The 16,620-nt window shown below is 39.1% G+C and overlaps 2 protein-coding genes across 2 annotated transcripts; both read right to left on the minus strand.

Moving 5' to 3' along the window:
- Positions 1–979: 979 nt before the first annotated feature.
- LOC110870751 (senescence-specific cysteine protease SAG39) lies at positions 980–2,287 on the minus strand. The gene is made up of 2 exons (XM_022119907.2): positions 1,825–2,287; positions 980–1,697 (listed from the first exon to the last, which is right to left on the minus strand). The coding sequence occupies exons 1-2, from the start codon at positions 2,255–2,257 to the stop codon at positions 1,105–1,107; spliced, it is 1,026 nt and encodes a 341-aa protein (XP_021975599.1). The 5' UTR covers positions 2,258–2,287; the 3' UTR covers positions 980–1,104.
- Positions 2,288–6,328: 4,041 nt separating this feature from the next.
- LOC110869414 (senescence-specific cysteine protease SAG39) lies at positions 6,329–7,604 on the minus strand. The gene is made up of 2 exons (XM_022118671.2): positions 7,171–7,604; positions 6,329–7,046 (listed from the first exon to the last, which is right to left on the minus strand). Exons 1-2 carry the CDS (start codon positions 7,601–7,603, stop codon positions 6,454–6,456), a joined length of 1,026 nt encoding a protein of 341 aa, XP_021974363.1. The 5' UTR covers position 7,604; the 3' UTR covers positions 6,329–6,453.
- Positions 7,605–16,620: the final 9,016 nt, after the last annotated feature.

The following is a 16,620-nucleotide window of genomic DNA, read 5'->3' on the forward strand; positions in this document are numbered from 1 at the left end:
GTGGAAAAAAAGTTTGCAGCTAAATATGTATATATAGTCTAAAACGGTGAAAAATATTTTATTCATCTAAAATAGAAATATTAATGTTGGAGCGGGGCGCATATTACATCAACCTTCCTCTTCACGCAGGTTAGACCACACCCCCTCTCACAACCGGATAACGCCTCGTGGGGTGGTGTTTGATGCACTTTCCCCGATGACGTTGAAAGGGCGTTACTCGGTTACAGTAAGTCTTAGATACAAAAAATTGCTGATATAGTAAAAGTTAAAAGTTGATTGATGAGTTCCCTAACCGGAGTTCGAAGATGAGAAGTATCATATGGAACAAATTCCTATAACTCTTGGTGAGTATGCTGCAACTAAACACAAAGATAAGAAACCTTCCCAAAATGGGTTTCCACAGCCGATTCAACCATTACGTGTTTGTACGTGTCATGCTTACCACTAGAGAAAAAAATATTAACTGTTAATTTGGAGTAAAACACAATATAAATGTATTTTTGTTTCTTTACAACTATTTTTCTTTCTATGTTCTCCCTTTTACGTTCTTTATCTTTTAATTACTTTCTAATTGTTCTTACAAAATCAGTGTATAATTAAATTTATCTTTTATCTTTAACAACAGAAATCTAAAAGTTTAATTCGATATCTTCAGGCAAAGTATTGTAAAATCTGGTTCACAAACCTTTTACGTCCTTTATTTCTTTTCACTCTGAACTTCCTTTGTCCTAATTAGTTGGCTCGTTACTTTCATTCAACTTAAAATAACGAGAACGTGATTTGGTGTAGGTGTATATTCTTCAATGAGAATTGAAAACAAGTAAATAACAATAAGGTTACAAATGAAACATTTAAAAGGAGAGGAGAAAAAAATTAATTAATTACCTCTTTTACCTTGTCCTTCTTATTCATGGTTAGTTGTGAATATTAAACCTGACGTACTCGTTTGTTATGCTTAACTTAAACTTCGAGGATGGGATTTCCTTGCTTATAAAAGTTGGAATTTATAACGTGTAGTTTCCTTTTCAATTCCTTGTATAATTAAGAGTACATAATATACATACATTGTACATTACATAAGTATTACTTCTGCTCTTTCTCAAATTAAGCAGTGGGGTAGGAAGCCTGCATGGCAATGCCGCAAAGACCTTCTTTAGCCTCAACATCTCTTTGCATCATGATGTACCCCTCTTGACCCCAACTTGTTCCCCATGAGTTCTTCACCAACCAATACTTAGTCCCGTCATCGCTAGTCCCATAACCAACCGCAGTAACACCATGGTCCAGTTCCGTGCCACAGTCTCCTGTAAACACACCACTGGAGTAGAACTGGAAGTCCGACCCACTAGCATCAATAGCAACTGAGACGGGCTGACTGGCCACAGCTTTTAACAGCGCACTTTCGCTGTTGGCAGGAACATCTTCGTGACCAGTAATTGATGCGGCATGGTTAGATGCCTCGTTGCTGTTGCAGGTGCCATCAACACCTTTGTACGGGTAGTTGGTCTCCGTAGTGAGGCCTTTATTGTTTACGATAAAATCAAAGGCATTGTCCATAAGACCACCCTCACATCCCTGATCTACACCGCTAGTGTCACAGTCCACGAGCTCTTGTTCAGATAGAGACACCAGTTTACCTGTTTTCAGTTGGGTTATTCCTTCCATAGCTGCCACAGCCGAAAACGCCCAGCAACACCCTACGTATCATCATGAATATCGATGTCAGAAGCATGAGATGTGGTTCTGTTAATAACAACCTCATGATCCTAGTACTTGGACCATGTCATCAGGTTTGTAAAAATTCCCAAAATAATTTCAGCTTACCACATTGGCCTTGGTCTTTAACAGGTGTCACTGCACCTTTCTTTCTCCAATCCATCGATGATGGAACCGCTGTAACATTTTCATACCTGAAAGCAGAGGTTGAAGGGGAGCATTCATGTGCCTTGAATCTGTTCCTAGCTGTTCTGAACTCTTCATTGGTAAGGTCCGCAAACTCGTTGACTGCTAGTTTGTAACCTTTGTTCATCGCATTGTTGAATGACTGTATGTACTGGACGTTGTCATGGAAAATCTTTGAACGACGTTCCTTCTCAGCAGCATCCTTGTATGTGCGTCCATAGCGAGCCATCCAATGCTCGTGGCTTTCATAGCTGGAGTTTTCGGAGAGCAAGCGCGACGCAACATGTGAAAGCAAAGAAGCCGAGAAGAGGAGCAAAAGCAAACAAGCCAAGGAAGTGCGGTTTCTGGATGACATAGTGCAGCTAGTAGTTATAAGAGAGAGCTTAAAGAAACGAGTTGGATTGAACTCTAGTATACCCTGGGCTTGGCTTTATATAGAAATAGGGGTTGGCCCTTTTTGTAAACAAAACGGAAGTACGTGAAAGACAAGATGGCCTGATTTTGAAATATAAATTAATGTGAGCTAGTAACGTACTCTATGTGTTGTTTAGAATGATGATTAGTTTCTAATCAATCTAAGCAACTTTGGTTTTTCTAATTTGCACCGTATTGCTCTATTTTAAATATGTTGTGTTGTGCACTCTTTTGTTTTATTCACATGTACATAGAATCTATGTTAACTTAAAAAAATATACTCTTGACATTGTTTTTTGCATGTATAAGTTGTTTCCTCTAAATCAAAATTAAGTATGGTTTATACGCATTTGTCCGTTGTAATTCTTGGACTTCATATATTTTAAGTTAGCTTCGCATGTCTTCTAAGATGATAAATGCTTAAATGTTGAGAAAAAAAAACTCTTAAAGAAAAACATAAGTACATATTGATCTTTAGAAACCGGAAAAACTACACTCGATTTCGATTCACTTGTAGGAGAAGATATTGATATGTTCGTTTTCGCTACTTAGCCAACGAAACACGTAGCAACGTACTTCACACGTAGTATACAACTACAATTCGATTAGGTTTGGATTCTTAAAGTTGAAAAAGTGGATATTAAATAATTAACTCGTATGTACAACTGGGGTGTTGTTTTTGACCTTTGAGAAGTGTAATCGAGTCTATGACCAAGGTTCAACTTACTAAATTCAGCCAAGAGGCGCGCTCTTTGTGGGCACTCGTTGATTCCTTGATCGATAAGGTCCAGAAAATTTAAAGGAGTTTTGTAGGGCGTATAGTCGAAACACCCTCCTTGACTATAAAGTGTCGTCCATGTCCATGTTTACAGGTAGAGAAAAACGTGTTAGATGTTAATTTATTCGTAAAGGCTACTTTACCTTGTATAATGTTCCATTCTAGAGCTAGTTGTTCGGCACCGGTTTTAACACCCCTAACGTTAAACTAGAAAACTCATCAGACTAAGTGTAATGGTTTGTTTTTTTAACTCTCGGGTCATAAAACGGCTGGCAAATCACTTAATCACTTTGTTTTAAAATATTTAACTGCACCCGTATTGATTTCACCGGTTTTAATCACACCCAATCATTCTTTAATCATTACTTCTTTTTATTGAAATCTTATATAAATCTTATTATTATTTTAAATTAACTTAGACAAATAAAATGAAAAAAAATCCATTAACACTACAAAAAACGGGTACCTTTAGCGGCGACAGGTGTCGCCGCTAATAGTCCTTTTTGTCGCCGCTATTGGGTATTAGCGGCGACACGTCGCCGCTACAATGTCGCCGGTATAGGTCGGCCGCTATTGAACAACATGTCGCCGCTAATACTGTGGTCGCCGCTAATGCCTCTGCCTGAGTATTGCCGGAAAGTTCGCCGGAGACGGATTTCCAAATTTCAAACATAAAAATCTTCACTGTTTTGTTTATACTCTAAAATTAACTTAAACACAATAACAAAAAAATGATTAATTTCTTATTAAGATCCATTTACATTACATGGTTTTTACAAATACCTCTACAAAAAAACACTGCATATCTCTAAAAAAAACACTACATATCTCTACAAAAACTACAATGGCGGAGCTTGGTTGTCGCGGATGACGGCGGATCTTGAAGGTGGCGGATGACGGCGGAAGGTGGTGGCGGATGACGGCGGATCTTGATGGTGGCGGATGACGGCGGATCTTGATGGTGGCGGATGACGGCGGAAGGTGGTGGCGGATGACGGCGGAGTTTCGTGGTGGCGGATGATGGCGGAGGTTGATGGTGGCGATTGGCGGCAGAAGGTGTAGTTGTTGCTTGGTGGTAAATGATGGAGTTTAGTGAACATGAAGGTTGAAATGGGTGTTTGAGATGGGTGTGTGAGGATAAGAGATGAATGTGTGTTTCTTTGAGCAGGAAATGATGATAGCCATTAGATCAATTTTTAATCAATGGTCAGCAGCAAATCTTGTAGAAGCACACGGATCGGGCTTTTAGCGGCGACAGCAATAGCGGCGACAAAGAGCCTTTAGCGGCGACGCGTGTTTCTTTGAGCAGATAGTAGCCATTAGATCAGTTTCTAATCAATGGTCAGCAATAAATCTTGAAGAAGCACACAGATCGGGCTTTTAGCGGCGACAGCAATAGCGGCGACAAAGAGCCTTTAGCGGCGACGCGTATCTAGGTCGCCGCTATTGCTCTTGTCGTCGCTAATACCGTCGTCGCTAAAGATACCTTTTTCTTGTAGTGTAACGGTATTAAAAAAAATGTACAACTGAATTTAAAATCTTAGAAAATGCACAATAAAAATTAAATTACAAACAAAAAGAAAAAAAAGATAAAATAAAATAATTGAACATATGAAAGGGCTTTAAAAAAACCACTACTCGTCTTCGTCGTTGACCTCCTCCATTTCGCGTAGGATGCGCCGGCAAATCTTATTTTTTTTCAGTTATATGTTTTTCCAAATTCGATATACGATCCGTGTTAAACCCCTGAACCGTGAGTCTACAGGCATTGGTTTTCGTTCCCTAAGGTCTAATAATCTTTTATTTTCCAACCGAGACTCTCGATTTGCCCTTTGATTTCGTAATTGGTTGAAGATGAACCGCCACCTTTTTATGATCTTGACGTGTTTATATTTGTATTGGTGATGTGTGAGTGATGTGGCATGCTTTCTTGACTTGCCCTTATATGATATTTATGTGTTAATATTTGTTCAAGTACGGTATGTGTGTATTGGGTGTAAGGTTGAGTCTTTTGACTTTGAATAAACATACGGAGAGGTGGTTCGGATTCAATACTAGGGTGATAATACCACATCGCTACTAGTTGTGGAGTGAATAGGTTGGGCGGATTTTGACTTTGGGTGTTTTTCGTGGTGTCCAGTTACGGTGGATTTTTATGGTAAGGGTTGTTCAAGTCAACTCGAAACCAATAACTCAAGATTTTTAATGAAATGTTTTATGAATTATGTCGAGAATTAGATCGAGAGTTTACAAGAGACGTGGAAAAAAAGTTTGCAGCTAAATATGTATATATAGTCTAAAACGGCGAAAAATATTTTATTCATCTAAAATAGAAATATTAATGTTGGAGCGGGGCGCATATTACGTCAACCTTCCTCTTCACGCAGGTTAGACCACACCCCCTCTCACAACCGGATAACGCCTCGTGGGGTGGTGTTTGACGCACTTTCCCGATGACGTTGAAAGGGCGTTACTCGGTTACAGTAAGTCTTTGATACAAAAAATTGCAGATAGTAAAAGTTAAAAGTTGATTGATGAGTTCCCTAACCGGAGTTCGAAGATGAGAAGTATCATATGGAACAAATTCCTATAACTCTTGGTGAGTATGCTGCAACTAAACGCAAAGATAAGAAACCTTCCCAAAATGGGTTTCCACGGCCGATTCAACCATTACGTGTTTGTACGTGTCATGCTTACCACTAGAGAAAAAAATATTAGCTGTTAATTTGGAGTAAAACACAATATAAATGTATTTTTGTTTCTTTACAACTATTTTTCTTTCTATGTTCTCCCTTTTACGTTCTTTATCTTTTAATTACTTTCTAATTGTTTTTACAAAATCAGTGTATAATTAAATTTATCTTTTATCTTTAACAACAGAAATCTCAAAGTTTAATTCGATATCTTCAGGCAAAGTATTGTAAAATCTGGTTCACGAACCTTTTTCGTCCTTTATTTCTTTTCACTCTGAACTTCCTTTGTCCTAATTAGTTGGCTCGTTACTTTCATTCAACTTAAAATAACGAGAACGTGATTTGGTGTAGGTGTATATTCTTCAAGGAGAATTGAAAACAAGTAAATAACAATAAGGTTACAAATGAAACATTTAAAAGGAGAGGAGAAAAGAATTTATTAATTACCTCTTTTACCTTATCCTTCTTATTCATGGTTAGTTGTGAATATTAAACCTGACGTACTCGTTTGTTATGCTTAACTTAAACTTCGAGGATGGGATTTCCTTGCTTATAAAAGTTGGAATTTATAACGTGTAGTTTCCTTTTCAATTCCTTGTATAATTAAGAGTACATAATATACATACATTGTACATTACATAAGTATTACTTCTGCTCTTTCTCAAATTAAGCAGTGGGGTAGGAAGCCTGCATGGCAATGCCGCAAAGACCTTCTTTAGCCTCAACATCTCTTTGCATCATGATGTACCCCTCTTGACCCCAACTTGTTCCCCATGAGTTCTTCACCAACCAATACATAGTCCCGTCATCGCTAGTCCCATAACCAACCGCAGTAACACCATGGTCCAGTTCCGTGCCACAGTCTCCTGTAAACACACCACTGGAGTAGAACTGGAAGTCCGACCCACTAGCATCAATAGCAACTGAGACGGGCTGACTGGCCACAGCTTTTAACAGCGCACTTTCGCTGTTGGCAGGAACATCTTCGTGACCAGTAATTGATGCGGCATGGTTAGATGCCTCGTTGCTGTTGCAGGTGCCATCAACACCTTTGTACGGGTAGTTGGTCTCCGTAGTGAGGCCTTTATTGTTTACGATAAAATCAAAGGCATTGTCCATAAGACCACCCTCACATCCCTGATCTACACCGCTAGTGTCACAGTCCACGAGCTCTTGTTCAGATAGAGACACCAGTTTACCTGTTTTCAGTTGGGTTATTCCTTCCATAGCTGCCACAGCCGAAAACGCCCAGCAACACCCTACGTATCATCATGAATATCGATGTCAGAAGCATGAGATGTGGTTCTGTTAATAACAACCTCATGATCCTAGTACTTGGACCATGTCAGATTTGTAAAAATTCCCAAAATAATTTCAGCTTACCACATTGGCCTTGGTCTTTAACAGGCGTCACTGCACCTTTCTTTCTCCAATCCATCGATGATGGAACCGCTGTAACATTTTCATACCTGAAAGCAGAGGTTGAAGGGGAGCATTCATGTGCCTTGAATCTGTTCCTAGCTGTTCTGAATTCTTCATTGGTAAGGTCCGCAAACTCGTTGACTGCTAGTTTGTAACCTTTGTTCATCGCATTGTTGAATGACTGTATGTACTGGACGTTGTCATGGAAAATCTTTGAACGACGTTCCTTCTCAGCAGCATCCTTGTATGTGCGTCCATAGCGAGCCATCCATTGCTCGTGGCTTTCATAGCTGGAGTTTTCGGAGAGCAAGCGCGACGCAACATGTGAAAGCAAAGAAGCCGAGAAGAGGAGCAAAAGCAAACAAGCCAAGGAAGTGTGGCTTCTGGATGACATAGTGCAGCTAGTAGTTATAAGAGAGAGCTTAAAGAAACGAGTTGGATTGAACTCTAGTATACCCTGGGCTTGGCTTTATATAGAAATAGGGGTTGGCCCTTTTTGTAAACAAAACGGAAGTACGTGAAAGACAAGATGGCCTGATTTTGAAATATAAATTAATGTGAGCTAGTAACGTACTCTATGTGTTGTTTAGAATGATGATTAGTTTCTAATCAATCTAAGCAACTTTGGTTTTTCTAATTTGCACCGTATTGCTCTATTTTAAATATGTTGTGTTGTGCACTCTTTTGTTTTATTCACATGTACATAGAATCTATGTTAACTTAAAAAAAAATATACTCTTGACATTGTTTTTTGCATGTATAAGTTGTTTCCTCTAAATCAAAATTAAGTATGGTTTATACGCATTTGTCCGTTGTAATTCTTGGACTTCATATATTTTAAGTTAGCTTCGCATGTCTTCTAAGATGATAAATGCTTAAATGTTGAGAAAAAAAAACTCTTAAAGAAAAACATAAGTACATATTGATCTTTAGAAACCGGAAAAACTACACTCGATTTCGATCCACTTGTAGGAGAAGATATTGATATGTTCGTTTTCGCTACTTAGCCAACGAAACACGTAGCAACGTACTTCACACGTAGTATACAACTACAATTCGATTAGGTTTGGATTCTTAAAGTTGAAAAAGTGGATATTAAATAATTAACTCGTATGTACAACTGGGGTGTTGTTTTTGACCTTTGAGAAGTGTAATCGAGTCTATGACCAAGGTTCAACTTACTAAATTCAGCCAAGAGGCGCGCTCTTTGTGGGCACTCGTTGATTCCTTGATCGATAAGGTCCAAAAAATTTAAAGGAGTTTTGTAGGGCGTATAGTCGAAACACCCTCCTTGACTATAAAGTGTCGTCCATGTCCATGTCCATGTCCATGTCCATGTTTACAGGTAGAGAAAAACGTGTTAGATGTTAATTTATTCGTAAAGGCTACTTTACCTTGTATAATGTTCCATTCTAGAGCTAGTTGTTCGGCACCGGTTTTAACACCCCTAACGTTAAACTAGAAAACTCATCAGACTAAGTGTAATGGTTTGTTTTTTTAACTCTCGGGTCATAAAACGGCTGGCAAATCACTTAATCACTTTGTTTTAAAATATTTAACTGCACCCGTATTGATTTCACCGGTTTTAATCACACCCAATCATTCTTTAATCATTACTTTTTTTATTGAAATCTTATATAAATCTTATTATTATTTTAAATTAACTTAGACAAATAAAATGAAAAAAAATCCAATAACGGTATTAAAAAAAATGTACAACTGAATTTAAAATCTTAGAAACTGCACAATTAAAATTAAATTACAAACAAAAAGAAAAAAAAGATAAAATAAAATAATTGAACATATGAAAGGGCTTTAAAAAAACCACTACTCGTCTTCGTCGTTGACCTCCTCCATTTCGCGTAGGATGCGCCGGCAAATCTTATTTTTTTTCAGTTATATGTTTTTCCAAATTCGATATACGATCCGTGTTAAACCCCTGAACCGTGAGTCTACAGGCATTGGTTTTCGTTCCCTAAGGTCTAATAATCTTTTATTTTCCAACAGAGACTCTCGATTTTGTAGGTCCCTCTTGGAGGATGACGAACCTAAACCTTGTTATACTAACCCACTAGCAAGTGCGGAATCCAAGCTAGCAAGCAAACCGGGATGAGACAAGTATAAACACAAACACACAAGATTCACCGATTAACACCACTTGTATTAATACGAATGAAAGGTTCCGGTTACAAGCACAATGTTCACAAATGTGTTTTGCAAACTCTCAAAGTGTGTGTGTGTGTTTCGGACAGAATGCTCTCATGAATCTCTCTATCTTTCTGTGTGCATCTATCTCTGTGTTCTTTAACACACTGCGTGGGTATTTATACCCATACATAGCAGGTCTGTTCGAAGGATCATTCAGAATGACCGAAAGATCATCTGTCAATCACAAAGCCCTCGAAGGATCCATATTTACCTCGAAGGATGGTATATCCTTCGAGGTTCAACAGTATCCTTCGGTGGACATCTTTCGAGCTCATCGAAGGATAGACATAATCCTTCGATGGCCCATCTTTCGACTCAGACACTTTACAAACATATTCCTAACTGTTGGTCCAAGTCAAACCAGGAGGACGGTTGACTTGGTCAACTTACAGGACTAACAAGGACATCGTTTACATCGTGACTGAATACAGACAAAGTACAGACACAAGTGCACCAACAAACTCCCCCTTGGCTGTAGCTTTGTCTCGATCTTCTATGGTTGTAGATTCATCTCGATGTTGATCATCTTTGATCTTCATGTCTTCAAGACTCTGATGTCCTTACAAGTCTTCAATGTCGGAGGATCTTCAAAGTCTTCACGTCTTGAAAGCAGAAAGTGTATCAACAAACTACCTGTATCATGTAGGAAGTGTGTTGACAAACTCCCCCTTAACATAAGCTCCCCCTTGAGTTATGCTCGTGAAATACTTGATCTTTATGAAGTGAGATCCTTGTGGTGTTGATGATGGTCAGCGGCAACTCGAACATCTTCATCATTTGAGTGCCTTCACGTCATGTCTTCATTCCGAAGCTTGTCATCGACCATGTTCTCCTAGCCTTTAGAATCTGCACATGCAAGAAATCTAAACGCGTAATGAGAACAACTGCTTGGAATATAGTTAACATAAACAAATGACACACATATGACCATGTCACAATCAAACACCGTCTGACAGTTTGAAAGTTTAATAAATTTATCAATTTTAAATTCTAACTTTCAAAATCTGCAAATTTCGACCGTTTATGAAGATTTAGTCAATTCGGTTTTCGTTCAGGTTTCAGGTAACGAAGACTCGAGATCCAACATCGTACGATCGAAAATAAAGTAGAAATAAAATCTTTTTGATACTTTTGAATTTTTCAAATGTAAAGACTGAAAGCAGTAAATAAATATATACAGACATTCTTTTTGCGAGTTTCGAGGGTAAGAGAATCATATCAGTGTACGGTCATGTCAAAACACTCTTGTTGTTCAATTAGTTAACATTAAGATAAGCATCCTACAACAATTATCGGTATTGTTGTCCACTTAAGCTCAACTTATCAGATGTAATCATGGCGAGGGGATACGTTAAGGTATGATTTATACTTACCGACCGGTGTTCATCCACATCACGACACATTCCCGTATCAAGGTATGCACGAGGGTTCATCTTACCGGTGAGTATACCGATTATCATCTGTTTGACCGTATATGATGTGAGATTCTCACTTATTTTGATTTGAAAACAAGCCCTATGTGATATAATCACTTATTGATGAGGAACTTGATTTTCATATGCATGAGGGCACAGGAGCAAGTCCGTGAACAGGTCAGTACTTCCGTACAGCAGAGAGACGAACTTGACTCCCGGATAAATGTGATATTTTATCACTTATTTGATATGGACATGTGATTGTTTATCACTTATTGAGGTCGAATGCAGTATGCAGTATGTAATATGTACACGTATGTATAGTATCATGGAAAATCTAGACTTGCGTCCCCGTTATTTTTCGGTAAAAGATACAACCATGATACCCAGATGATAAGCAGCATAAAGACCGAATATCTCAGAACCTCGGCAATCTATCAAACGAAATTTCGGTACTACGACCATATGCCAATGAATGGTTCCCACCTGGTCTTCAGTCGATTTAAGATTTATATCACCCTGCACACTTTAAAATGATTGTGAGCCTACCGATACATCTTATATAGAGCTGCTTATCGTTTTTCATTTAAGATTTAAAGAGGTTTGGATAGACCACTGATGTACTATCATTTTCTCTTTTGCTCGCCAGGAAACTCATTTTTGTTTTTCTATTGTTTTTGTGTTATTGAAATTTTTGGATGTTTTTGGATTTTCAGATTTTGGATTTACTCCCCCTAAAATCAATAAACTAAGATAAATTTAAAACACAAAGATATTCACAAAAATGATTTTCCGACGTGGTTTACTCTTGCTTGACCTTAATGCCGTTTACCAATAATAAAAAGTCAAATCTTGATTTGTCAAATGCTTTGGTAAAAAGGTCGGCACGTTGGTCATCGGTGTGGACCTTAACAACATCGATTAGCCTTTTCTCAAAGCAATCACGTATGAAGTGATATTTGATTTCGATGTGTTTGGTCTTTGAGTGCTGCACAGGATTTCTAGTGATATCTAAAGCAGCAGAATTATCAACGTAAATAGGAGTAGTTTGGAATTCAAAACCGTAGTCCCGCAATTGTTGTTGGATCCAAAGAACTTGGGAGCAACAACTTGAGGCAGCAATGTATTCAGCTTCGCATGTTGATGTAGCGACGCATGTCTGCTTCTTGCACTGCCATGTGACTAGGCGATTTCCTAAAAACTGACATCCAGCCGTTGTGGATTTGCCGTCGATTTTGCATCCGCCAAAATCAGAATCACTGAATGCGACCAATTCAAAGTTATTATCCCTAGGGTACCACAAACCGGTGTCAGGGTAAGCCTTTAAATAACGAAAAATCCTTTTAACAGCTGCAAGATGTGAGGCCTTCGGATTGACTTGATATCTGGCAATCAGGCACGTTGGGTACATTATGTCTGGCCTTGATGCTGTGAGGTACATAAGAGATCTGATCATTGCGCGGTAGTTTGAGGGGCTAACAGCTTCACCCTTCAAGTCAGGAGTAATTCCGTGATTTGTTGGCAATGGGGTACCAATGGGCGTTGCATCAGACATCTGGAACCGGCTCAAGATGTCGCCAACATATTTAGTCTGATGGATGAATATCCCAGACTCCGTTTGTTGCACTTGTAGGCCCAAGAAGAAATTCATTTCCCCCATAGCACTCATCTCGAACTTATCCTGCATAATGCGCTCGAAATTCCTACACAAGACATCATTAGTAGAACCAAAAATAATATCATCAACGTATACCTGTACCAGAAGAAGATCTCCATCTTGTTCTTTGATGAAAAGAGTACAGTCGATAAGACCTCTACGAAAACCGTTCTCCAGCAGAAAGTGTGATAAGGTTGCATACCAAGCTCGCGGTGCTTGATGTAGACCATAGAGAGCTTTGTTGAGCAACCAAACCCGATCGGGATGGATAGGATCTTCAAAACCTGGAGGCTGTTCGACATATACCTCTTCTTCAACCACACCATGTAAAAATGCACTTTTCACGTCCATCTGATAAACCTTGAATCCTTTGAAAGACGCATAGGCTAGAAAGATTCGAATTGCTTCGAGACGTGCAATAGGTGCATACACTTCGTTGTAATCGATCCCTTCAATCTGACGAAAACCTTGAACGACTAAACGTGCTTTGTTTCGGATAACAACTCCACGGTCATCCTTTTTGCATTTGAAAACCCAACGGGTACCAATCTTCTTGTATCCAGCAGGTTTCTCTACGAGTTTCCAGACACCCAGCTTCTTGAATTGTTGCAGTTCTTCCTGCATTGCTTCCACCCAAGAGTTATCTTTCATGGCGTCTTTCCAAGTTCTTGGCTCTTCCTGCGAGACATAACACGCGAAAGACCAATCGTTTTGTTGCCCGGATTCTCTAATAGTCGCATACAGGCCTGCATTGTTGTTGTTTCGCAACATGTTTCTTGTTTGAATGCCACTTTGCACATTTCCTATGATGTTTTGTTGAGGATGGGTATTATGAATCCTTGTTTCAGGATTTTCTCGAACTGGAATATTTATACCCAGGTTGTTAAGATTAAGATCAACAACCAAATCAAGACCCGGAATTGACGAAGAGGATGATGCAGTAGCTTCAGCTGTTCTGTGGGTATCCACTGGAGGAGTACCCTCTGAAGTACCATGAACTGCTGTTGTTGGAGCTTCTTGATCTGCATCTAGAAATTCATCATCCTCTGAAGATTCGTTCAATTCGTTTGCATCATGAAAATCCTCATTGTTGAGAGTATTATTGTTCACCGAAGAAGATGGTTCTTGATTAACAAGAATTGGACGAACCACCGGTGAAACTGTTGCATTGTCACTCTCGAAAAACATCCTAGCCGCAGCACTTTCTTCAACGGCTTCAACATTGATCGAATTGAAGAAGTCATCGTACTCAAACATCCAAGGTTGACCCGGACATTTGACTGGCAAAGTGTGCCTTTGTACTCTGACCTCAGACCATTCCTCTACCCTTTTAGTCTCTAGATTCCAGACTCGTAAGTTAGGGGTGGCATACCCAAGAAAGTATCCATCAATTGCTTTTGCACCAAACTTTCCATTAGGATCGATGATTGTGCATGGAGCTCCAAACGGTTCAAGATAAGACAAATCTGGTTTCCGTTTTTGAAGAAGCTCAAAGCAGGTCTTGTTGTGCCTTTTGACTGTAAGGACTCGGTTCAATGTATAACATGCAGAGGCCACAGCTTCAGTCCAGAATGGAATGGGCAACTGCGACTCTACCAACATTGTCCTAGCAGTCTCGATCAATGTGCGGTTCTTACGTTCAACGACGCCATTCTGTTGAGGAGTATAAGCTGCACTAAACTCATGAAGAATACCCTTTGAAGTGCAAAACTCCGTCATGGAATGATTTTTAAATTCAGTACCATTGTCGCTACGTATCCGCCTAACCTTCAACTTATACAAATTCTCAATCTGAATGATCAAGTTTTTGATAATGCCAAAGGTTTCATTCTTGTGTGCCATGAACGCCACCCAAGAAAATCTTGAATAATCATCTGTAATCACGAGGCAGTATTGATCACCCCGAATACTCTTGTGCTTGACAGGACCGAACAAATCCATGTGCAAACGTTCAAGAGGAACTGCCATCGTGTTGATCTTCTTAGTAGGGTGCTTCTTCTTTGTTTGCTTTCCTTTCTGGCACGAAACACAGACGTCTTGAAGATGGAAATTTTTGAGGGGAACACCATTCACCAATTCATTTGAAACCAAATGATTCATTTTGCGTAAGTGAATGTGACCCATTCGTCTGTGCCAAGAGATAGTGTCTTTTTCTGTGGCTTTTGAAACGAAACAAGTTGCTTGTGCAGACGTAGTAATAGCTTGGCTCATATCAGGGACGTATAAATCATTTATCCTTGGAGCTGACAAGAGAATCCATTCTTTTGGAATTTTGAAGCCGGGCTTCAGCACATAACATCCATTAGCATCAAAGTGTACTGAGAATTGCTTGTCACAAATTTGAGAAACACTAAGAAGATTGTGATCAAGTTGTTGCACAAAGTTGATCTTGTTAAAGCTGACAATCCCGTTGGATATCATTCCTTCACCCGTTATATATCCACCTTTATCTCCAGCAAAAGCAACATAACCTCCTCTAATAGATTTGACGTCGTAGAGAAGCTTCATGTCGCCTGTCATGTGCCTGGATGCCCCACTATCAACAATCCAATGACTACTGACAGTTCCTCCTGGAACACCCTGCACATGAACTCAAATGAATTAGTTGGAGATGGGGACCCAAGCCATTGTGGTCTTGGGTCTTCCATTTTCATCAATGACAATAACTTCTTGTCTTTGATGGTTGGTGAATTGTGATGGTCCCCCTGATTCAGTAACCGATTTAGGTTTCCAGGTCTGTTTTGTTTTACCAGTGTCTTTCTTTAAAATTTTAACTTCTTGATTGTCTGAAGTTTTTGAATTGTCTGGTTTTACAGAAACAACTGTTTTGTTAACCACATCGGTTTTAATCGCCTTTTCTATTTTCTTGACCTGTTGGCGTTTCTGTTTCTTTTCCCTTTCTTTTACAAGGCGGGGATCTTGTTTTGCAGAAACAGTTTGCTTACGGTCAGTTTGGTCACGGGGAACATCAACTTTTCCTTTTTGTTTATGAAGATATGGACAATTTCGAATTATATGTCCAATTGTTCCACAGTCAAAACATGATCTTCGTTCAACAAACCCCGAAGTATCATGTGATCGCTTAGCCGATGATGTTGAACTTTGTGAACCCGAGGTACTAGGCTTTGAACTGTTTTGTTCATTTCTTTTCAAAACAGTAGCTTTCTTGACAAAATCTAAGTTAGATTTATTTTCAAATGTTTCAATTTTGTCCGTTCCCGTCGATTTCACAAAGTTTACATTCTTGTTTTTCTTCTGATTCGGCTTCTTTTGAGTTTGAGCCGGTGATTTTGCTTTTGGCTTGGTGTGATTTTGCTGTTTCTGCCCTGTTGGTAATTTCTTGTTGACAAATTGTTTTCGAATCTCGGCCTTTGGAATAGGAGGACACTGTGTAACTGTAACACGTGGTCCAGTCTTTCCCAAAAACTTACTAGTCGAATTCTCAAAGACTTTACTGATTAAGGATTGATTAACATTCTTAATAGGAAAATCTTTGTCTGAATAAATCTTATCATCAACAACAAGAGTGTACAGCAAGTTCACACTCTCCGACTCGTTTTCAGACGAGGACTCGATTGCAACAGTCTTAGCGGGTTTTGCAGGAGCATCACATAGAATATGATTCTCGAGAGGTATGTCCTCATTTTTGGCTACCGCATCAGACTTTGCTGGAACAGCATCATCAGATTCATCATCAGAAGAATCAGCATCCTCAATCACAACTGGAGGATCCTGATTCTGTTCAGCAGTTACAAATGTATCTGCTGACACATCTGAATCTGAGGATACTTCTTTCTGGTATCCGAGTCCTGCTGCAAACTCTTTCACATCTAAAGGCACAGATGGTTCAAAGAACACTCTGTCCTCCTCATCCGGCATGGCATCATAATTATGTCTCACTGGTGGTGGACAATTCTTATAGCCTATGCACGTGACGTCCCTTTTCTCCTTTTGGACATCAATGATGTGATCCAACACATAGCTAGAACTCAAATAACTATCTAACTTGAGTTGGATTGCCTCACTTTCCGTTTTTACACAAACCATTTCTTTTTGCATTGTCTCAAGACGAGATATATACAAATTAATGTCCGTTTGTTTTCTGGAAACCATTTTAGTTAGTTCGGTTTT

This window comes from Helianthus annuus, chromosome 17 (assembly GCF_002127325.2).
Source record: "Helianthus annuus cultivar XRQ/B chromosome 17, HanXRQr2.0-SUNRISE, whole genome shotgun sequence".
Classification (NCBI taxonomy): Eukaryota; Viridiplantae; Streptophyta; class Magnoliopsida; order Asterales; family Asteraceae; genus Helianthus; species Helianthus annuus.

Bases quoted from the DNA above. Each gene is read 5' to 3' on its own strand.
- LOC110870751 (XM_022119907.2), bottom strand. From the start codon at position 2,257: ATGTCATCCAGAAACCGCACTTCCTTGGCTTGTTTGCTTTTGCTCCTC. The intron at 1,698-1,824 runs GTAAGCTGAAAT...GATGATACGTAG, and splicing joins TAAAGACCAAGGCCAATGTG to GGTGTTGCTGGGCGTTTTCG.
- LOC110869414 (XM_022118671.2), bottom strand. From the start codon at position 7,603: ATGTCATCCAGAAGCCACACTTCCTTGGCTTGTTTGCTTTTGCTCCTC. The intron at 7,047-7,170 runs GTAAGCTGAAAT...GATGATACGTAG, and splicing joins TAAAGACCAAGGCCAATGTG to GGTGTTGCTGGGCGTTTTCG.